This window comes from Acanthaster planci, linkage group LG20 (genome assembly GCF_054643075.1).
Source record: "Acanthaster planci isolate LZ-2023a linkage group LG20, COTS_SCS, whole genome shotgun sequence".
Classification (NCBI taxonomy): domain Eukaryota; kingdom Metazoa; phylum Echinodermata; class Asteroidea; order Valvatida; family Acanthasteridae; genus Acanthaster; species Acanthaster planci.
Window position 1 is genome coordinate 4,108,800 of NC_141796.1, and position 23,906 is coordinate 4,132,705.

Genomic DNA, 23,906 nt, shown 5'->3' on the forward strand with positions numbered 1-23,906 from the left:
CCTCAGAGTCCATCATCATGGCTGCAATGTAGGAGCTCTTTTCACAATGCCTATCACACAAAGAAAAGATGCTGACTCCTTCCAGCATGGGTTTATATACCCATCCTGGGCCACCTCATTTGAATTACCATTGATCCTTTGAACCTATTGTGTGAATCGCATGCCTGACACATGGAAAGAAATGCAAACCCTCTGAAGACTTGTAGGAAGTGTTACATGTGTATGTAATAGAATGCTTGGTTGGCACCAATATAAAGACAATCAATTGGATAGGGAAAGAGTATGGTTGATTTATTTTTGTATTAGATGGAAATATGATAACACACTATTACAGTTAATGCAGGTCTCTTTTTTGCAACTTCACAAATTTTAGACAAAAGACATTTACAGTTTTTCGACTAATTTATTGCTTTATTAAGTACATCTTTCTGTAATCAGTCCTGAAACAATTCTAGAAGTTACTGGTACACAAATCGATGTATGTATACCGTACGTACATAATACAAGAAAACTTTCAGCCTGTGTCTTGCTTACGTACATGTACATGTAGGGCAAAATTGTTATCAGTTCCTTCAAGTTGCAGAAACCAACTACACTTAGTCTATTGCATTTCCAAGCCACCTTTTTCTAATTTCTTCTTTTATATTTAATTGTTGAATCCAAATGGAATATTCTTCCCACTTCACCCATGTGACAGGATTCCGCAACTGAGTCGTAAAAGCAAACTGAGTTACTGGTATGTTTTGATCACAAATTTTGGTATCCTGACAAAACTGGACAATATATATGTACGGGTGAACCATGTTGAAAGTTCCCATTGATTTACAATGTCAAATCTTCAAGATTCTCTTAAAGGCATTTCGCTCAAAGGTTGCTCTGGTGAATTACGACTCATTTTGTTAAGTTGGGTCACATATACATCGACAGTAAAAATCCGTCACCAGCACTTTCCCTTTTTATGAGTGAACGTGTTGAAAGTTTCAGTGTTTCCTTGGTGTCTTGTGCGATGACCATTTTAGACAAAATCTACTGGTAGTGCCACTGGTAGTTATGGATGTAGCCTCCTATTATATGACTGGCAAATGAATTGATTGTCCAACAATAACACTCCTATTATATGACTGGCAAATGAATTGATTGTCCAACAATAACACAAATGTCAAAGGTATTCTTGCTACCAGTACCAGTGGTTCAGTTTCATTTCTAACACAGGCACTTTTATTCAATGTGTTATAAAAGAACAGTTTAACACTTGAGTATATTGAGGCAGGGCTTAATTGCAAAGTATTATACATGTACATGTATGTAAACATTTGATCTGTCTGTCCTTTTTTTGTGTGTATAAATTTCAAGCTCACTACTTATCATTCAATGCCTGTGGACAATTGCCAAAGTATTTCTTCTGTATTTGTAATGGGTACAAATCTTCATTGCAGTGCTTTGCAACTTGCTACACGTGTTGTGACAAACTTGAGAATAAGTCACACACTAAGACATCCATGTATCACATATGGTTCAGTGCTACAGAAACATAGAAACACCACTCCTCTCCCTCCCTTGCCTGCTGTGTATTAATTCGGTTCATTTTCTTGAATGATCAGAACTCACAGTATCCAAAGTGTGAAATGTGAAAATTGCTAGTCTGGACAAGTTGAGAACATTTAACAGAGTTAAGTATATTGTCTGCAGTCATCTTTGACTGCAATTGTTTGCATATGCCGGTGCATTACTTGTGCTAGGGATTTAGAATTTGCATGTACATGTATTCCTCCAAGAATATTTCCTTGCCCCTGACTTGCAACTGCTACCACTACACACAGGGTATTAAGGTTCATTGTAAGTTAAAATAACCAAGTTTATGTTTTTAAAAGTACAAGTATTTACTTGAACCAAAATATTGCAATTTTAAAAAGTTATATACAATTATATAAAAAATTCTCATCCATTTTGCAAACTTTCCCTTGATTAAATACATGTACCTAACCCTATTGCTGGAATAGTATAACAGATAAATACCCACAAAGAAATGCATAATTATGTAGTACTTTTCAGTAGCAGATTGCTATGCTGGAGTACACTGTAAAATAATTAAAGTAGCAAATATTACTTGACATACATGTACTGTACTCTTGACAATGGAATTTTGGGATGAGGTGCGGTGATGACTATTGCTACGTCAACCATAGTTTAATAATGCTATGAACAGAAAGTAAAAATTGATATTATTGCTTAAGAGTTTGACTGTAATGTCTTAAGTATATGAAGCAAACATGTACACAAGAATGTATCCAGTACATTTCAAATATCAAGTAATACTGTTTATTTCTTTAATGATAAGAGTTTTCGGTATAAAAGGTTAAAATTTCAGGACTTTAAAAACACAAACTTTCAGGTAAACACATTTTCTGGGAAGCTGGGGATTATATGTTTAATTAGGCACTTTAAATATGAACTCACTTCACATTTAGGACATACTGGTGGATAATTTTACAAATCTGAAACCTGACCAGCCTCTAAAACAAGGCAAGTAACCACAGACAACACAGTCTCAAATGAGTATTGAGAATAATACTAAAGTGGTAAAATGCTGGGCATTCCACAAAATCAAACAGGTAAATAATTTGACACATCTGTAGATACTATTAATTTTCATTTCAGTGCAACTTAAAAATGCTTAACACCTGTAGATCCCTATTCTGATGACACTATATGTACACTTAGTACAGTATGTGTGCTTTCTTGAGGTGCTGAGTGGACCTGAATTGGGTCCCCACTGTCTCCACAGAAAAGTTTACATGTAAATACAGTGTGACATAATCAGTATGTGTCTATTGCTGCATTGGATGTACTTGTACATGTACATGTACTTTGTATCCTGTACAAACATTTCAATTAAGCAGAGCGTGATAACGTAACTATTGAAAAATTGCATATGATGCTATCGATATTTTGGCAAGGGAAATGGGTTGAATGACATAAATTACCTATTACTTTAAACTTTATGTCACTCTGAAAACTCAGCCTACATCATAATAAACAGTGGCTCCAGCAAGTTTCCAGGATGGGGCTAAATTCAAAACTTGAAATTTTCTCTGGTAAGCAAAACATTTACAGGCAACCACCGATGGGAAAATGCCTGTTTGCAAAAAATGAGCAAAGCAGGTGATTCCACAGAAGGTTGTATGCCTTTTCATGTATTTAGAGGGGGTTCAATAATAAAAGGAAATATCTTGTCCAAATTCATGAAAATCATTGCAACTATGCCCACTTCCACACCCTTTTTATTGCATAAGGATGGAGGATTTAAGTAAACCACAACCATTTTAAATAGCCCTATTGTGAATATATTGCAATGACACCACTCACTGTTTGTCTATGTGCTTCCCTGCTTGTACATTACTCTGCTTCACTTTTCACTTTCTACTTCCTATTTTAGCCAAAATTGTATCCAAGAAAGAATTCCACTTCTTTTGCCACAGAAGCATAGCTTCTTTTTTCTCCATCACTGACATTGCACTGTACCTGCAAATGAAATGTAATAGTTGTTACATTAGTGAACAGAAATTTACTAGTGCAAAAAAGGCAAATATATCAAATGTACATCCAAGATATCACTTGTATGACATAAAAACCAGTTTTAATCTTAGTGCTGTTGCTGTAGAGGGGTGCTGTATGGAGATTGTCTATTTTGACAGACTGGATACCAGCTATTGCCACTCACTATAGGTTCATCGGTGTACAGATTCACCTTTATTAGTTGTCACACTTGTGCTCAAGGCTCATGGTATACAGGCCACAGACATACTACATCCGTGTTCCATGAGTGCGAGCATGATAACGAGATTACATGTATCTTCAAGCAAACTTGACACGCAGTAAAGATGGTAAAGGGCCTTTGCACACTTTACATGACAAAAGAAGACAAAAGTTTCATGTACATGAATACGTGTGCACAGCAAAAGGAGGAACACTGATGTACCACAATTCCGTGATTTTAGTGGAAGTTTATGATTTTAGTGGAAGTTTATCGACAGTCCACTTTACGTACATCATCCTGAAAACAGCCAATAATTAAAAGCATTTAAACACATGACAATCAGCACAGGCAATGCAACACTTCTGAATTTACAGTCATGCAGATGTGCATCTGCCTTTGGTGTAAAAATAGCAGAGTGCGATGAGTCAGAACATGCAGTGTATTACATGGGGTTTGACATGGCCCATGCAACACAGTTATATGCCTTCTATATCTCACGACATAAAGAAAAGAGAACCGGAACATGTGCCCAGTACAAGAACTGACCAAGTACATAAACATGTTTTGAGCTTTACTTGAAAGTTATCACATGTAAATATATTTAGCAACTACATTTGAACGACAAAAAAAAGTGATATTCACTGGATTTTAAAGAGTCAGCAAATCAATCATATGTATTCTTTACATGTGTCTTACATGTCCTTGCCACCTTTTTAAAAACAAAATAAGGGTTAGAGGTCATATTACTTAAGAATCAGAGAGCTTTAAACTTCACGCCCTCCCCCAATAACTTTATCAACTAGACAGATCTGAAACACATGTAGATGTAAGAAATGACATAATACCTCAGACTTTATTTTCATTGATCCATGTAATGTGGTTTATTGCATTACATGTTATCCCTGTGGCAAACTGTACATCGGAGAGACCAAGCGTTGCAAAGTGTGCGCCAACAAACACCCGGCCTTACTGTTGCACAGTACTTTTGCATGCCATCACATACTCTCAGTGACATAAATGTCTGCATCCTGAGGAAAGTGTCAACTGATGTACAGCGTAAGGAACTGGAATCATTTTTTAACTTGGAACGCTGCATCCAGGAAGAATGAACGTGGATTTTTCTGCGTTCATTTAGAACTGAATCTGCTTCCCCTGAAGGAAGTACTCAGTTACCGAAAGCTTGGCAATTACATATTTCAAAGCACTGAAATATTATAATACATACATGTACATGTATATAGGTTTTCCCGGCCAATTTCGGCAAACAAGCAAGTCTCCATTTTTGCCAGTCATAAGATTATAACTTTTAACCCACTTTCACATATTACTACAGTCCATTCAAGATTTATCAAAGTGCAAAGAATTTTTTTTATCTTTGTGGTAACTATTTAACACTGTAAGTTTTCAATTTGGATGTGATGCATGGCTTGTTTGGTGTTGTGAATCTTTCACCATGTCTTCTGCTTTCAACCTACCCCAAACAGTCTCTACATATGCAAATTCCTTTGCATCTGATTTGATTGACTAAAACTTCTGATCAACCGTAGTGCACCCTCTAGTCCCATGATGTATAGTGGAATGGCCACTATGTTTGCCCTTCTTTTTCTTAACGTGATTCTAAACGGACGTGTCCTTTTGGTTGGAGGCAACAATGACAATTTTCTCGGAACTTCCACTTGACCGCTCATGCGTCAAGATGTTTAAAGTTCTCGCTGGTGCAAAACAATGGCGTCCATACCCAAAGCCAGGGAGGACTTTGACAACTTCCTCTCCATCCCTGAGATTCCAACTGAGGCTAAAGGTAAACTTTCTTCCGACGCTCACAAACCTACAGGAAAGTTTCCATTTAAAGACAAGGACAAGTATTCCGTTGAGTCTACCCTTGATAAACTCAACTAATCCTCATGATATGGTCTTTGCTGCACCGTGTTTACGACACTCCAATCCTCTCTGAGTATTTGGCCCGAGCGTGTGACAAAGTTACTCTAGACTTGGCAGCTGTCGCACATCGAGCGCATGATGAGAACGTCAACTCTATCTTTAAGTAGTTCGTTCGGATCTCCATTTTAGCCACTTCTGCACGCAGATCCAACACCTTAGACACCATGAACATACCCTATATGAGGGAGTCAAGTCATGACTTCAAGAACTTCCCCTTTACGGCAAAGACCTTGGAAGTTGGAAGTTAAGCGCATTGACACAACATATAAACTTAGCTTCCGTGAACCTGCACCACTGGCTTCACCTTGCCAATACCGTCCTGATGACCCCCGGGCTCGACCCTTCAGGCCTCTGCGTCAGGGCGATTCTCGTTCCTTTCGCCCCTTTCGTGTACCCAGTTACCAGATGAATCGTGGCTGTCCATCCTTCTCTTGACCTACCAAACCATCCCAGAGGAGCTTCAAGGGAAGAACTACCAAGTTGCGCTACCCCCGACCTCCCGGGGATAGACATCACTGACTATTCAGACCTGTCTCCGCCTGCTGATTCCGGACCTGTCGGTAGGCAAACTCTTCGCAGGGTCTTGGGAGAAAGTCACATCAGATAGCTGGGTGCTCGCGACCATTCATCATGGATATGCCCTCGAATTCACGAGCACCCCTCAGTCTGTACAGATCTATCCTCCGTCAGACTTCAATTCCTACAGACAGAAGCAAATGACAGCCACTGGAGTCCGAGATAGACTCTCTCCTTCGGAAACATACTATCCGCCTGGTTCTCAAATCTCAAGCGAACAGGGGCTTTATTTCAATGTTCTTCCTCACTCCAAAGAAGGAACTCAACAGCTGGTGACCTATTATCAACCTCACACCTCTGAACTGCTTTATCCGCCTGAAGAAATTTCGCATGGGAATCCTTCAGACGGTCACCCAATCTGTTCAGATTCCATGTTGGGTCTCTTCCATAGACTTGAAAGATGCCTACCTTCACATCCCGATTCACCCACGAAGGTACGAATACCTACGCTTCCTATACAACGGGAACCTCTTCGAATTCACAGCTCTCCCCTTCGGCTTCTCCACTTCACCCAAGAGTATTCTTGAGGGTTGTAAAGATTGTCGCCGCTCACCCTCGAAAGGGAGACATCATGCTGTTCCAGTACCTGGACGACTGGCTGATCATCGGCAGATCGTTCAATGAAACAGAGGTTTCTACCCCCTTACTTGCAACGTCACAAATCGCCTGGGCTTCATTCAACCACGAGAAGTCGAATCTCACCCCAATGCAATACCCAACGTATCTAGGGGCATCTATCAACCTTCAACGAGGTATAATCTCACCAACGACTGAATGCATCGACAACCTTCTTGACTGCGTAAAAGTCTTTTCTACCAAGCAGTCGGCTTTGGCCTGCACCTGGCTCCACCTCCGTGGCTTGATGGCCAGTATGATGGACCTCAGTCCCCTCTGCAGGCTGTATATGCATCCACTACAACTTCATCTTTTAGCTCTCAACAAGCCAAAATGGGACTCAATCAATCTTCAGATCCCCATTTCGGACTTCATCTGCCCCCATCTCCAGTGTTGGTTAGTGAAGAGACACCTTTCTCGGAGTTCCTTTCCCAAGGTGACCCCGCAAATAACTATAACCTCGGACGCTTCTCATCTGGGCTGGGAGCCTCCCTACCACCGCTTCAAGCATCGGAAACATGGGAACTCCAGCTCCAAGGGAGTCACATCAATATATTGGAACTTCAGGCCATATTCAACGCACTGAAAGCTTTTTGCCCGAGCATCATTGGCAAACGAGGCTTCATCCGCTCGGACAACTCCACAGTGGTGTCATACATCAATCGCAAGGGAGGCATGCATTCTTCCCACCTATGCCTCCTGACGAGACAGATATTCCTTTGGGCCCAGGATCAAGGCATCGACCTCCAGGTGACCCACATTCCTGGTGTCGACAACTCCATCGCAGATGCTCTATCCCGGGGAAAAGTACATTCCACGGAGAGGACTCTGCACACCAGTATAGTAGAACAGATCTTCGTCAAAGTAAAGAAACTGAACATCTATCTTTTCGCCTCAGCAGAGAATGCCCAACTGCCAGTATTCTGCACCAGATTTTTCCACCCATAAGCCTTGGCAACGAACAATTTTCAAATCAGCTGGGAAGGGATATTGGCCTACACTTTCCCTCCAATATCCCTAATACCGGCAGTTCTCTCCAAGATCGAACGGCAACGCTGTTGTGTCCTCATCGCCCTCTTCTGGCCACGCCAGCCATGGTTTCCGCGTCTGACCAGACTTCTCGTCCGGGTACCGCTGATCCTTCCCGACAGACCGGATCTGCTACATCAGCCAAAGTCGGGCGTGCTTCACCCTCATCCGATATCACTAAACCTCAAGATGTATTTTTGCTTTGGGGAGATGTTATTTTCAAGATGTATTTTTGCGTTGGGGAGATGTTAATTATATATAACGGTTTTGCCCTTGCCCAACGTATATTAATAAGCACTGTATGCTCAGTGCTTGTCCGAGAGCTTGCGAAAAAACCTCACAAGCTTACTCGGGTGGGACTCGAACCCACGACCTCCTGCTTACTAGTGCAGATGTCTTAACCACTCGACCACCGAGCTTGCCGGGGTCAGCTGGCCGGTCCGAGTCAAATGAAGCAGCGGGCACCGCGAACAATTTTCAAGATGCTCAGTGCTTGTCCGAGAGCTTGCGAAAAAACCTCACAAGCTTACTCGGGTGGGACTCGAACCCACGACCTCCTGCTTACTGGTACAGATGTCTTAACCACTCGACCACCAAGCTTGCCAAGGTCGGCTGGTCGGTCCGAGTCAAATGGGTAAGGGCAAAAACCGTTATATTTAATTAACATCTCCCCAACGCAAAAATACATCTTGAAAATAGTTTGCGGTACCTGCTGCTTCATTTGACTCGGACCGGCCAGCCGACCCCGGCTAGCTCGATGGTCGAGTGGTTAAGACATCTGCACTAGTAAGCAGGAGGTTGTGGGTTCGAGTCCCACCCGAGTAAGCTTGTGAGGTTTTTTCGCAAGCTCTCGGACAAGCACTGAGCATACAGTGCTTATTAATATACATTGGGTAAGGGCAAAAACCGTTATATTTAATCACTAAACCTGACCTGTTGGCTATTGTCAAACAGTCCTTCAGAGCAGCAGGACTTTCTGATGAAGCTGCCGAAATGGCCTCAAAGAGTCAACCCCAGTCTACACGCAGCATCTATGACCTCAGATTATGACATTTTACTTCCTGGGGTTCAGAGCGTGGTCTTGCTCCGACTGAAGTTTCTGTGACTACTATAGCTGATTTCTTCATGCACCTGTTCAAATCAGATCTACAGGTTTCAACTATCCGTAACTACTAGTCAGCCATTGCAGCTATACACGATGGCTAGAATGCGTCTGACAATACTGCCCTTAAACATCTACTCTTGGGAATGTTTCTTGAGCATCCCCGACTAGGAGACTAATCTCTTCAACGGACTTGTCAGCTGTTCTACAACTGCTTGCTGGTCCTCCCTTTGAGCCTCTCAGCGACGCATCGTTGATCAACCTATCAGTGAAACTGACATTCCTACTAGCAGTTACTACCTCACGTCATGGCAGTGAACTGAAAGCATTGTCCATCACAGATGGCCACAGTCGATGGGAACCCCATGGTGTTCGTCTCACCCCAAAACTTGGGTTTCCCACCAAGAACTAGTCAGTTTCCTTCAATCCTCCTGACATTTTTGGACCAGACATTACCAAACACACTGGCACTACCGACGACAAACCATGGTGCCCAGTGTGAACTCTTAAATGGTACTTAGCCAAAACCAGAAAACTCAGAGTACAACTTTGCAGCTTTTCATCACTACAATAAAACCTGAACGAGCTGCGACCAGCGACACTATAGCCAGATGGACAGTTTCAGCTATCAAGTTTGGCAACCCAGACTGGCCGAACTCTGAGGGCAATAAAACACTACACCTCATCAGAGCTCATGATATCCCAGCAGTTTCCACATCATGGGCCTGCTTCAGGGGCATACTGATGGAGGAAATATGAAAGGCAGCACGCTGGAATACCCATCCACTTTCACCACATGCTATCTCACCGATGTTCTGCAAAAGGACTCCGCACATGGCAGAGCGGTCTTAACATTAGCCACATCAATGCAGAGGGGTTCCTCATTAAAGTGGCCCACCACTGGAACGTCATAACAACTTCATTACTTGGTGAGTCCGCAATAAATTTTGGATAATTTCATACTCCTCTGGCACATATGTTATGTAGTGAGTCCTTGCCGCACCCCCCACCGGAAAAGGACAAACATGGCGGCCATTCTGCTATGTATCATGAGACTAGAGGGCACACTGCTGTTAATCAGAAGTTTTAGCCAATTGAATCGAGAGGCAAAGGAATTTGCACATTTAGCGACTGTTTGGGGTACAATAGCAGACCCCACCCCCCTTTCTGTGGGACGGAATACACGGTATGCTCTCAAGGGATAGGGTTAATAATATACCTGTTCCACAAACACTGTTTTTATCTTGACATTTTTTTGTGTATTGCCACGCAATACAGTATCTTTTTCAATTTTTTGACATATACACATACATTACATTTGAAGATGTGTAAAAATGAGCAATCACAACAGTTTTAAAAGGTTGTGTTCCTATAAGAACTGTCTGAAGGTTTCAAGAGAACTGTCCATTTGAAAAGTGTTTCCATATGTGAATATCACGTTCTACTTCAGAGATGGATAACTGTAACCAGACATCGTCTCATCTTCATACTAAGTCGCTCCCTCTAAGTTTGACAGAGAGTAAATGCAGCATTTATTATTTTAAATTAAAACAAAATACTGTTTTGACTGTTTACTATGCATGCAGGTGAGTTTATGTTATTTTTCAAAGTCTATTCTATTCAATTGTTATACTGGTACCTGTCAAAGTGAATTATATTCCTGCTTCCAATGTTGTAAGCAGGGTATCCAACTACAAGGAGTGTGACATTTGGAGGCACATTTACAAAGTTTACTAGCAGACTGGGTCAAACCATCACAATTATTTTGTTATGCAAAGTCTACAGTGATTGTACTCCTCAGGACAAAAGGGTGAAAATGGTCTGCTGTGAGGCCATGTAGGCTCCCTACCCCAAAGGACCAGATTATCCCCCAAAAAAACTATGCATACCTGATTGAGTCTTGTGCAAGTTGTTTTAATGTTGCTAAATTAGCGTGTTGCCCAGCAAGTCCCATAAATGCCTCGTAGAAATCATAGGACAGAGGTCCCGCATTCCAAGTAGCTGGATCATCAGAACTTATGACCAATGGGAAGCCTTGAGAGATGAGTGTAGCTGCTGGGTGGTTGCGAAGATCATCAACTAAACCAAGGACCTTCAAGGCAAGACAAACAGAAAGACATTACAGTAGTTTGGCATTGCATTCATTAACATACCAGTACATGCAAACAATTTCCTTGAAAAAGTTAGATTCTTGAAATACATCCTAACAAACCCATTGTATAAATTTCACAAACCAGAATATATATAATTTGTTTCCCAATAGATGTTCTACAGTAGATTTTAAGCACTTTTGTGATTAACTGACAGTTATTTGATTAAATGTGAATTTGCAGAATAACACATTCGTCTCGAAAAACATTGGCATTATACTTGCAGGGCTTACAAACTAACTGAACGGTATTATGGTGATTGCAGCCGATTTGAAACAACATTTGAATAATACATTTAAAACCACCATCTAAAAGGTTACACTTAAGTGAAATCGGCGTAATTAAAAAGGTTCTACATGTACGTTCTATTCATCAAGTTCGCATCCATGCATCAAAAGCATGGGTCTTTTACCTAGCACTGCTTAATGCTAAGTAGAAAAGTTGTACTTATTATGGCAAAAAATTTGCTTATCATAAGCATTATTTCAAGGATTGTGTTAACAGTTGTGCGTACACAGAGATTTCCAGTGTTTTGTCACTATGTTAAAAAAAGTTTTCCTCGAAGGTACGTGTGTCTTTTGCCATGCTTACTGCTTTTAGGTTCAAAAATCCATATAAATTCAATGCTGAGATACCTCATACTGTTGTTTGCAGCAAGCGCTACTTTAAATTTAGGTCCTGATTTTTTGTGTAGATAAAAATCATGTGACCCTTGCTTCCGGTTGAAACCAAAAGTGCCTTATTTGAAATTGACAAAGATATGAACTTCCTTTCCATGATGTTAGTTTCCAGTAAGATAGTTATGTTCAAAACTTGGACAGATAATGACGTCATGCAATACTCAAGAGCCCCCTAACAGCACGTCCAAAAATATTTTTTAAATGTATTTTTAGTTAATGTTTGTGGCAATTTGAGTAAAAAAATAACATGACATTCATTTTCTTTAATTGTTAAAAATCAATTCTGAAAGATACCACCTTGATTTGCCCAGAAATAATAGTCTTGGTTGCAAGGTGTCCTTTAAACGCGAACTTCATTGCTCAGTATAGCAAAGTGGCATGGGTACCCTGTTTGTATGTACATACAACAGTATATAGACAGCTGTAGAGACAGGAAACGCAAGAGGGATGTACGAGGGTATCAAGAAAGCGACAGGCCCAGCCCCTACGAAGGCTGCTCCCCTTAAGTCCAAGACAGGTGAAGTGATAAAAGATCAAGGGAAGCAACTGTAGTGCTGGGTCCAGCACTACCTCAAGTTGTATGCAACTCGGAACGTTATCTCTGTCTCTGCCCTTGCTGCCATCCCTGACCAGCCAGTGATGGAAGAGCTCAACACACCACCAACACCTTGTCAACAGGAAGGCCCCAGGGAGCCACGGCATCCCTGCAGAAGTTCTGAAGAGTTCAAAGGCTGTGCTGCTCCAGCCCTTTCATGAACTCCTCTGCCAATGCTGGGAGAAGGGTCATATCCCCCCCCGGACATGTGAGATTCTAGTATATTCACCCTATACAAGAACAAGGGAGACAGAAGCAACTACAACAACTACCGAGGAATCTACCTTCTCAGCATCGTAGGAAAGGCCTTTGCTCAAGTCACCCTGATGCGAACCTGCAAATTCTTGCCTCCAGTGTTTACCCAGAGTCCCAGTGTGGCTTCCGTGCTGGCCAGTCAACAGTGGATATGGTGTTCTCACTGTGCCAACTGTAGGAAAAGTGTCGGGAATAACAGATGCCTCTCTACCTCGCCTTCATCGACCTGGCGAAGGCATTTTACCTGGTCAGCAGGAGCGGACTGTTCAGACTTCTCCAGAAACTTGGCTTCCCCCACACCTGTTTGCTGTTGTCACTTTGTTCCATGAGAATATGCACGACACAGTCTGCTTCAACAGTGCTGCGTCACAGGCCTTCCCAGTCGACAGTGGCGTGAAGCAGGGTTGTGTCATTGCACCAACACTTTTTGTATGCTCCTTCAGTATGCCTTCAAGGACAGCAGTGAGGGACAGTACACGTATATCCACACTAGGGCTGACGGCAAGCTATTTAATATCATCCATCTCTGCGCTAAGACCAAAGTGATAGAGGTCCTCATCCACGAGATGCTATTCACTGATGATGCAGCCTTGACGTTGCACATGGAAGAGGGTCTACAGCATCTTGTCAGTTGCCTTGCCCATGCCTGCAAGGAGTTTGGATTGACCATTACCCTAAAAATACAAATGTCATGGCACAGGGCACAGAGCACCCCCCTACCATCAACATCAACGGGCACATGCTGGAAGCTGTAGAAAACTTTACCTACCTCGGGTCCCAAATCTCAAGCTTGCTTACCCTGGAGGCAGAAGTGAACAGCAGGATCGCCAGGCAGGCTGCAGTAGTTATGGCCAGGTTAGACCAGAGAGTCTGAAACAACCCCAGCCTCACGGAGATGACCAAGCTGGGCGTCTACCAGGCCTGTGTGCTTAGCACACTCCCCTACAGCAGTGAGACTTGGACCACTTATGCCAGACAGGAGAAGAAACTCAACAGTTTCCACCTGAGGTGTCTCCGGTGCATCCTGCACATCCACTGGCAGGACAAGGTGCCAAATACGGAGGTCCTGAACTAAGCCAGGATGAACAGTATGTTCACCATTCTCAGGGAGAGACGCCTGCACTGGATTGGCCATGTCAGAAGGATGGAACCTGGCCGCATCCCAAAGGACCTCCTGTACGGCAAACTGGCAAAAGGCAAACCACCACTTGGGCATCCACGACTCTGGTACAGGAATGTCTGCAAAAGGGATTTCAAGCTGTGCCGCATCAACACTGCATCTTGGGAGAGCCTCGCTGGAGACCACCCATCTTGGCGCTTGACTGTGAGGGAGGGCGTGCAATCAGCTGAGGAAGCAAGGATCATAGCCTTAGCTGAAAAGAGATCCAGACTGAAGGAAATACACCAGCTGCAGCAGCCAACAACATATGTGTGCACTAAGTGCAAAAGAGACTGTCACTCTCGGGTTATGCAGTACAGTCACATTCGAAGTGCAACTAGATGCTCTTGGAGCTACTCCATCGTCTCGCGAAGACGGACAGATGCCAACAACAACACAAATACACGTACAATTGCACAAAGTGTGCATACATGTACATGCATAATTCAACAGGCAGCTGATGCACTACATGGCATCATGTTTCAGTAGTAAGTTGGCCAGTCATGCAGTTGTTGCATGACATACACTCTCACGGCCATAGACAACCACTGCAACGTATTTTCCTTCCTCCATGATATAATGGATCAGAAAAACAGTCATTAGGAGATGTTGCCCAACACTATGTCTCATTTGCCTTCAGGAGCATGTATTTTGTTCAAGAAATTAAAAAACATTGGAAATGCATGGAAATTCACATTCTTACCAAATTCATCGAAAAAATTGTGGCAATGCATGTACACTTTGATGAAAAATACTGAGTTTTTTTCCGTAGATTTTAAAAATTGATCACTTTCTGCACACTGGTCTGACATAATTTCACCAAATACCAAACACGACCCCCTGCTTTATGCAAACTGTAGTGATATAAACATGTTAGTTAGAACATGCAGGAAGGAAAACATGATTGAAAATAGCATGTATTAAACACATGAAGCAACTTGGTCCAGTAGATCATGGATATTTAGCTTTACAATTAACAATCCTACCTGGTTGGAGATGGGATTGACCTCTACTGCAGTTTGTTGTGATACCGCCATTTCCATAGCAACTGGATGTTTGGTGATAGCATATCCATGGCCAATTCTGGATGTATTTAGTAGAAGCGCATCTATTACATTTTCATCAACAGACGTACCTTCCCAATCTGAGTATTAAACAAATTACAAAAACACAAATTGAGATATGCAGGTATGTTGCAATACATGCATACACTGCCATCATGTGATAAATAACTGTAGCCAACACCTTACGAGAATTAGAGCTCTGCCTGATCCAACCCATTTAACCTTCCAAGAGCCAGGGGAGGAGGGTGCCAGAATCCACAATTGTTTTTCCACTGTACCTTCCAAAGTCTTTTGAGCAACTTGTTATACTAATTTTGACATCAATTTTTATAAAATTGGTCCTCTCACCATACTTTTTTCATTGCCGTGCTTGATGAATCTGGGCTAACATGAGTGTGGCCTTGAATTTCATAACAAAACCATAACAAAATGATTTGATTGAGTTGAAACTTCTCATCTGTACTGAGTGTCTTTACATACACGCAATTTTTTTTGTAATTTGGCAAGCGACAACCAAGTTCTTGGGAAGGGAATCACATAATCTCCCTCCCCCATGGAAAAAGGGAGGGTGTCAAAAAAGCTCTTTCAGGTTTTTGTAGGCACCTCTGAAAATAATTACCCACAGAAATTCAGTGCCTATTTTGCACATCAAACAATTATGACTGACATCACATCTGTGGGTATACTAGCGGCAAGCGCTTCATTCTGTAGAGTTTAATGCAGAGTTAAACAGCAGGATCATGAAAAACTGAATAAAGGTTCTCAAGTTGTACCTAAGGCCCAAACAGTTTCTGTTTTCTGGTCAGGGCTTGGCTCAAAAAGAGGTGTGGTGACGTAGGGCTTTTCCCCCCCTCACTTTTTTCTTAGATATGATGTGTATTTATGTGTCTTTAGAATAATAGACTGGCCCCTCACGTTGTACTGTTTCAAAGCATTTTCAGTTGCAGATGTACACAGGACACAAGACTATTTTTTTGTCTAGTTATCTGGCATCCAAATGAGAAATAACAATGCAACTGAAAAGAGTGCTAAACAAAATATCACACAAATTATATGTGGCCTAAAGGTACTTACTCAATCATCCCACTCAAAAAATATTAAAATTACCACACATGAGGACTCCATGCACAAGTAAGTTAAGCAGATTTAGGGCATCACGTTATATCAAATAAAGACTTCTTTTTTTGCCAATGTGCAGGTCTATGGTGACACGTGTGCTGACCAGAAACTTTTGGGGGCCAAATTTGCCTTTTCCACCTCATTTGTTCTGACATTTTACTCACACACACATATATAAGACAAGAACCTTTGGACCCTGCAGCATTACACTCAAAGAATGATTAAAATGCCCTGATTATAGCAAAAGCAGCATGTATTTATTATTGATAAAATTAGACACTTTTCCCCCTGCTATTCTAAGAACATGTTCAAGTACATGTTTGAGTGTACAGCCAATATATGCACAAACTGTATAATACTCACCAGTCTCTCCTGCATGGAAGAAGTAAGGTAGACTGCGATTCATTTGAGAGGGGAGCAGAAGTTCATTAATGAAGTGAATGAGAGGATATCCGGCATCTTCTTGGCCAACCAGATCATATCCAGCAAAATGATCCGGATAGGCATCACGCAAGGAAAGAGCTAAGTTTATGTCACCCTTCACAACATTCTCAGCAATGTGTCTGCAGGTATAATAACATTTCACATTGTGTCATTCACAGTCTTTTCACAAAAATGCACAATATTTTTTTTATTCAATACCACAAAGCAACATGAAAAATAAACCAGTTCACCACCTGTAAACCAGTTCATGCCAGAGTTATTGAGTATATATAAAAACAGGGCAGCAGACAGGCTATATTGCAAACTTTCCTAAAGTCTGAGCATTTCCCATTACGGGTAGTTTTTTAACAAATATAGCCACATTTCAATATTTAAAAAAACAGTTGTCACACAGTACATTAAAACTGAAAGTTAACACTGTGTACAGGAATGTGCAATTGTCTGAAAAGAACTCACATTCATGCACATTAACATTCGCATAAAACATAAAATTATTTTCCTACTTGTGCAAAAAGCCATGTAAATGTTTTTCCGCATGTTTAAAAAGGGCATGAAAATGTATTCTCACTTGTGTGAAAAAAAGACATGAAATTGTTTTCCAATCATTTCAAAGGTGTGAAAATGTTTCAGATTTCCTGCTTTTGTGAAAAGGCATGAAAATATCTTATCTAAAGTGTGAAAACATGTTCCCACGGTTAGAACTTGCTTTTATATTCGTGAAATGAAAATGAATTATCTAAGTTAACATTCAATTGTTGTGTGCTGGGTTTATCATCCTACAAGTGGTAATTCCTTTGATTGTTGCAAAAGATATCAAGTACTTTTTCTGAAGTGTTTTTTTTCTGGGATGTTTGGTTTATTTTAAAAGGTTGGCCCAGGTTTAAGGGGTTTGTTGCATAGGTAAATACAATGAAAATATGCACATAATCAGTATTAAACCTAAAATTCAGCTTTTGGTTGCAATACCCTCTACCATGTCTACATATTGAAACTATTAATCAGTTGTAGCATCCTCTTTTAATGACAGGTGTTACAAATAATCCTGATAGTGTTTAAAATCTGCTGGTCATTGACAAGCAGAAGTGGCAGCAAGTCATTTTGTGCAAGTCCAAGTCAAGTCACAAAAATTGTGACTCGAGCCTGACTTGAGTCCAAGTCACATGACTCAAGTCAGCAACTCCGTTAACAAGTTGGGGAACAGACAAAATTTTTAAAACAAGGAAATGGGGATGAAAATCACCCATTTGACTGAAAATACCCCAGAATCACCCCCCCTCCACTGTTGGTTTTCATTTTGGTGCTAATGAGAGCTTTTCCTCCCCCCCACCTGAAAGACCTTTGCCAGATACAGTGAATGTACTGTACATGGGACTTTTAAACTGTTCCAATACATCTACATGATCTACAGTTAACAACAAAATTATTGATACCCCTTATAAATTTGAGGTTTTTATAGTGTTTTTGTGAAGAATGAATGGTGGGCACATAATATTTGGGCCATCATTGAATACTTTTAGCTGTCAGGTATAAATGACTGATGGCATTGGTTTTACCTTATTTGCATCCCCATGGGATTCAGGTCTGGGCTTTGGCTTGACCATGGTAGCACCTCCACGCTGTTATCCTGGAACTATTTCTTGACTGCCTTTGCCGTATGTTTAGGATTATTGTCCTGTTGGTACCAGTACATTACACGTACATGTATGTCCAACTGGGGCCAAGATGGAGATTTTTTGCAGACTACTTGACATTGTCCTGCAGAATCTGGATATAATACTCCTTCATAATTCCTTCCACTTTTATGAGACTGCCAGGCTTACTTGCAGAGAAACAACCCCACAACATAATATTCCCACCTCCAAACTTCATGATCGGCACAGTGATCTTTGGGTTGAATGTTTCATCTTTCTTGCACTAAATGAAGGAAACAGCCCTGTGGCCAAACAGCTCCATTTTCATCTCGTCTGACTATAGAACTGATGACCAGAAACTTTGGTCCTTATCTCGGTGCCCTCTGGCAAATGTACGTCAAGCTTTTCGATGCCTGTGAGTGAGGAGAGGGGTCTTTCTTGAACGACGCCCATGTAGCCCTTCCTTGTGCAGTGTACAGCAGATTTCTGCGTTGAAACCTTGGTGCCCATCTCACCCAAGTCTGTTGTCATGAAGTGCCTTCATTGTTGTTCTGGGGATGGAAAGGGCCTCGCAGCACACTTTCCTAATCAGACGAGGAGATATCTTCGGCTTCCGTCAATGCTTGCCGATGTTTTCACACAACTGAACTTCTTGTACTTCTAGACAATGGACTGTACAGTGGAAATTGGTACTCTGAAGAGCTTGGAAATGGCTTTATAGCCTTTCTCATCTTTGTGGGCATTGACAATGGTTATGCGGAGATCCTTGCTGATCCTTGCTAAAGTTTTCACCATGTTCACAACAAGTTTCTGGGTTTTTAACGGGGACAGTTCCCACGCTTGAGACCTGCACCTTGGTCAGTTGGTGGGCTGGCAGGCACAGCAACATGGCTCCTTGTGGGATAACCTAAGCCCTAAATTTTCGTTGGCTTTAGGGTTCATACCAATTTGGGCAAATTTTTAGACGTTAGGGTAAGAGAATTTATGATTCTACAGAGACATTTCGTAGTGTGAATTTATCATGGACATAGCGAATGTAACGTTTATTACGATGTACATGTAAGCCATCACTCATTAATCGTAGGTCCTCTGTCTTTCTTTAGGGTTTTTTTTCCTTGGCTTCGTTTTGGTTACAATTTCAGGTGATGGACACCTGGGGATAAATCGAAGGGAATCAAGCCACAGTTGCTTCGAGTCCATTGTTTTGCCTGGTTTTGCGCCTCCTATCCTCCTTAATTGGCGGACGGATCTCCACCCTCCTGACAACTGCAGAAGGACCGGACCGCTACAAAAACAACGTAGCATTCTCTTTGTTATGCACGAGATAAAACCGAAGCCAGTCATTTATACCTGACAGCTGAAAGTATGTCCCAAACAGTTTATGCCCACCTTTCAGTCTTTAGAAAAATTCTAAGATATAATAGGGGTATGAATAATCTTGTTATGAACTGTACCTCCATCACGTTACCTTCTAGAAGAAAGAATGAACTTTGCACCAGAGAAGTTTCCTGGATTTGCAGACACAAACTTGCCGAAGACCATTGCATATTTCTGCATTGTGTAGTTTCTTGGCAAGTGGGTTCCATTGGATGTTTTCAACTATGAGAAAAAAGTCAAATGAAATAAATGTAGCATATCAGTGTGAGGGAAAACCTGTAATTAAATCAACATCTCACCAATGCAAAGTACATCTTGAAATAAGTTCGCTGTTCCCGCTGCTATGTCTGACTCACACCGGCAAGCTGACCCTTGCAAGCTCAGTAGTTGAGTGGTTAAGACGTAAATGTATGTATTAGTAAGCAGCAGGTTGTGGGTTCGAGTCACAGCTGAGTAAGCTTGTAAATTTCTCTGCATGCTCTTGAACAAGCACTAATTATACAGTGTTTAATATACGTGGGGAAAGGGTAAAACCCATAATTAAACTATTTTTGTTTCTGGAATAACTACTTATTTTTTTGAATGGGTAAATACTGTGTGGCGATTCACTTTTGTGATAACCTGGAAAAGGTAAAGATAAACAAACAGGCTTCCATTTTACATCACTCTAAACCAAACTCACAGGAGATTTATGTCATAAAGATCTCTCCAAACTCCAAAACAGGGTAGCACAACTAACTTAAATTCTGTCTCTGCTGAAGTATGGACTATCAGCTTGTCAGATGTCAACAATACCAGTGTTAAAAAATGAACCACTATTTATTTATTTATATTTGAATTTTTCAAAGTATATGTGCATGTATGCAAATTGAAAAAAAAGTAAATACTGATTTTTCTCCATCTCTTCAAGGCGAATATTCTCAATAATTTATAAAGATCAGACTAGTGCTTGCGTCTACTTTTGTGCAAGTAGCCCACTTCTGGATAGCTTTTTCCATTTTTCAAATCTCACTGGGAAGTGTGGAGGGAATGACTTGCCTGGCCTTGGAAATTTCAAAAAAATGGGGGGATTATTGACACCATATGGGGATTAATGTTCATGATACAAATGGACATCAGTAATATGTATGTGCATTACATTCCTGCAGAATTTTACAGCAAAATGGCATCTTTACATGAATGGCTCTTTTTATCATTCTCCCTTTTCAAGTGCTATCGAATACAGTTGTTGGGAAAGTAAAAAAAAATTAGGATCCACCTTAATTTGTTTTTCTCACCACAAAAAGTGAGGAAATAATTCAAAAGAGAAAATAAATCAAAGATTATCCTTTCAATGACTTCAGATAGACTCGAATACAACACTGTCAGTATCTTTGCCTGCATTTCACAAATTTGCTAACAGGTGAAGTGGAATGACCCAAATTGTGCAGATGAAGGCTACAGTGAGTTTGAATGCCAGTTTGAATGGGCACTGTTCATTTGAATGGTACATTTTTAAAATTTAATGACGGCTGAATTTTGAAATCGCATGCTTTCAAAAAAATTGAACAATTGTGTTGAATTAACGAATACTGATCTGCACATCCATTCATATTTGCACAAAAAAGAGTGATGTTTCATTAATTTGGCAGCCAAATCCTATTTAACTGGGTGGGAAAACCTGTTGCAACTTGCTACATTTTGTCCATCATGGTTGGCTCTAGCTGTCCCACATTAGGATAAACAAAATTACCAAAACAAAAAAAATACTCCTCCGTGCAAGCAGAAGTATAAAAATATTTGCTAATGTCACTTAATCTGAATGCCAGTACAACCAAAGGAAAGCGTTTCTATCTGTGTAATGAAATCAACCCAAAATGATGTCAAGCATCAGCAAGTATGTATATTCAGATGGACTTACTTGCGGCAGCAAACCTCGTATCTCCATGTACTGCACATTATCGTGAAGGAACTCTGTCATAGCTTGCCAAAGGTAAGCATCAAAAACATCAACATGGAATATTAAATCATTCACTGGCTTAAGGCAAGATTCAAATTTCTGCCATGCAATGGTAGAATTGGGATACATCTTCCTTGGATCATCCTCTGTCCACATGGACATCTTCCTGAAAATCCTGTAAGTAAAAAGCAAACTCTATGGCAATAAAATTACATGTGCTTGAAAAAACGGTACCAGCTCAACTGATGTTTCATACATTCTTACAAATACATAAATCTTAATGTTTAAATTGGCTATAAAAAGACTGTAAAGATGTGCATCAGAAACTCAATTCAATGTGACAGTTTCAGGCAAATCTCCAAATCTGATCTGAATTGAATAGCCTTGGCTCTCATCCGACTGCCTTCATGCATGGCACAATTCAAATCCTATCCAAAATTGACAAGAAGTCCTGAATCCAGTCTCAATCCTCAAAATCCAAACTTACATGTACATGACAGTGACTCTGTGTAATTTCCAGTATAGTACCAAATTGGTTACAACAATCAAAATTTTAAGAGGTTATAGTGTTCTCTCATGATGTAAATAGTGAAAACCAACTCGAAAGCTGAATCTAGGTAAACTACACGCCTCACTCATGCATGTCTATGCCTCCTTCCTTTTGACTTATAACCAGGGTTCTACTGTATTTCTCCACGCTGAAGGACAAGGTCACTCACCATCCATTCAACAGTGACATCATTGCCAGTGGTAATGTGTATAATGGCAGGACAATCCCAAACTGTGCTTTAGTCTTGGGAGTATTATAAACATTACTGGATTGTGGCAATGCCTTGTCAAGTGCCCTACCCGCAGGGTTATAATAGACAAATGCAGAAGAATTGCAAAATATCATGCCAAGTTTTGGTTACTACGAGTGAAAAAACTCACAAAGTTACCACAGCAACATTTAATAACAGTTTCACGTTTCTATACATCAGTTAGCAAAAAGTGGAGACATTCAAAAATGTTTACGTTCAGATTACTGTTGGATTTTCATGAGCGTATATGCAGCTCTGATATGAAACAATATATCATAAAAATGACTGGTGTGGTATAACCAACTGTTAATGCCAATTGGACAGTTGCATCTATTTTGAAATGTGTGGGACACATCTACAATAGTTGGTCAACTCCACAGAGTCACACATTGTTGTAGGGATGGGATCTGCCTATTAAAAAAAAATAACAAAACCAGCAAACAGAGTGAATTGGTTTATTAATCTTTTTGCAATTATTCCAATTGCAAAACATGAACTAGCTAGTGAGGTGCAAACATCTGTACAACTCTCATGGGAAGTAGATGGTCCAAAGAAAGATGGGACAAATATCACAATGGCTTTGGCTGCTCAGCAGTAAATAATACACATATTGAGTGAAATACTTTATAGTGTCAAGTACGTGCCATTTAAAATACTCCCAGAGCTTACAAATCTACACCAATGGGTTCTGGTGGATTTGCAATGGCAACAATGGGGTAGCACATTATAGACCAACTGGAAAAACGAAAACAGCATGCATGAGCTTTTATACATGAGCAAGAACCACATATACTTCATCAGATGCACTGAGTAGGGACGCTTATGGATTTTGCAATATTTCAGCAAGGTAATTATAAATCTTATATAGGAAGGTAGCTCCAATATGGGCTACATGAAATTATTCTAATGGGTTTCACAAATATACATGTATGTTTATAGGGGGAGGCTTCCTGTGTAATTATGTAAAAGTTATTTTGGAGAAATAATGGAAGATCCCTAAGAAAAATGCCCAACAAAACAGAAGTCAGCCTTACCATTTATCAAAAACATTTGCCCCATACTTTTCCCGAGCAAGAGCAATACTTTGCCACAAATCACAGCATGAAGGATCTTTTACTTTCGGGGGTACACTGAAGAACTCCAACTGCAAGGTTTCACTGGCATCAGTTGAAACACAGAAGTACAAGTTTTCCAAGTAGGTAGCATTCTTTATAACCCAGCTCAGACTAGTGATTGAAGCGTCATGCACATGCAAAGCTGCACCTGAGGAAAGAGACAAATTGGCCTGTTATCAATATTAAATCATGTGGTATGTAAATATCAAGTGAATTTTGGTAGGGCTACAAAAGATAGGCTGCCAAAATGTGATGTGGCAATGATATGTACTGGTTGCCAGATTTAGGGGAATTCATATACCACTAAGTGATACAATTGTCAGAAATGCAAATTGTTAGGTCAGCAGAAGTTTGAGTTTTTTAATCTTTAAAAATGCATATAGTTATAATTAACCATGAGTTCCCTCATCTTCGTTTTGGTGGCAGGTGACAGAGTGGCAGGTGACAGAGTAAATTCAGGACTTCATTTGAACATTTGTGTACATAGAAATCATGTAAAAAGAAAAACAGAAGTGCCTCATTATTCAAAATTAGTAACGGCGACCTTTTTAAATTCTA

The 23,906-nt window shown here is 40.7% G+C and overlaps 1 protein-coding gene across 1 annotated transcript in view; it reads right to left on the reverse strand.

The window, feature by feature from the left end:
- Positions 1–383: 383 nt before the first annotated feature.
- The window catches only part of LOC110988954 (adenosine deaminase 2-like), a 46,318-nt gene continuing 22,795 nt past the window's right edge, over positions 384–23,906 (reverse strand). Inside the window, exons 4-10 of the mRNA XM_087130764.1 lie at positions 23,268–23,496; positions 21,395–21,608; positions 19,586–19,716; positions 16,406–16,605; positions 14,846–15,003; positions 10,910–11,112; positions 384–3,522 (exon numbers count right to left, since the gene is read on the reverse strand). Of these exons, the coding sequence (XP_086986890.1) occupies positions 3,414–3,522; positions 10,910–11,112; positions 14,846–15,003; positions 16,406–16,605; positions 19,586–19,716; positions 21,395–21,608; positions 23,268–23,496 (1,244 nt within the window). The 3' untranslated portion in view covers positions 384–3,413. The remainder of the gene's footprint in view (positions 3,523–10,909; positions 11,113–14,845; positions 15,004–16,405; positions 16,606–19,585; positions 19,717–21,394; positions 21,609–23,267; positions 23,497–23,906) is intronic.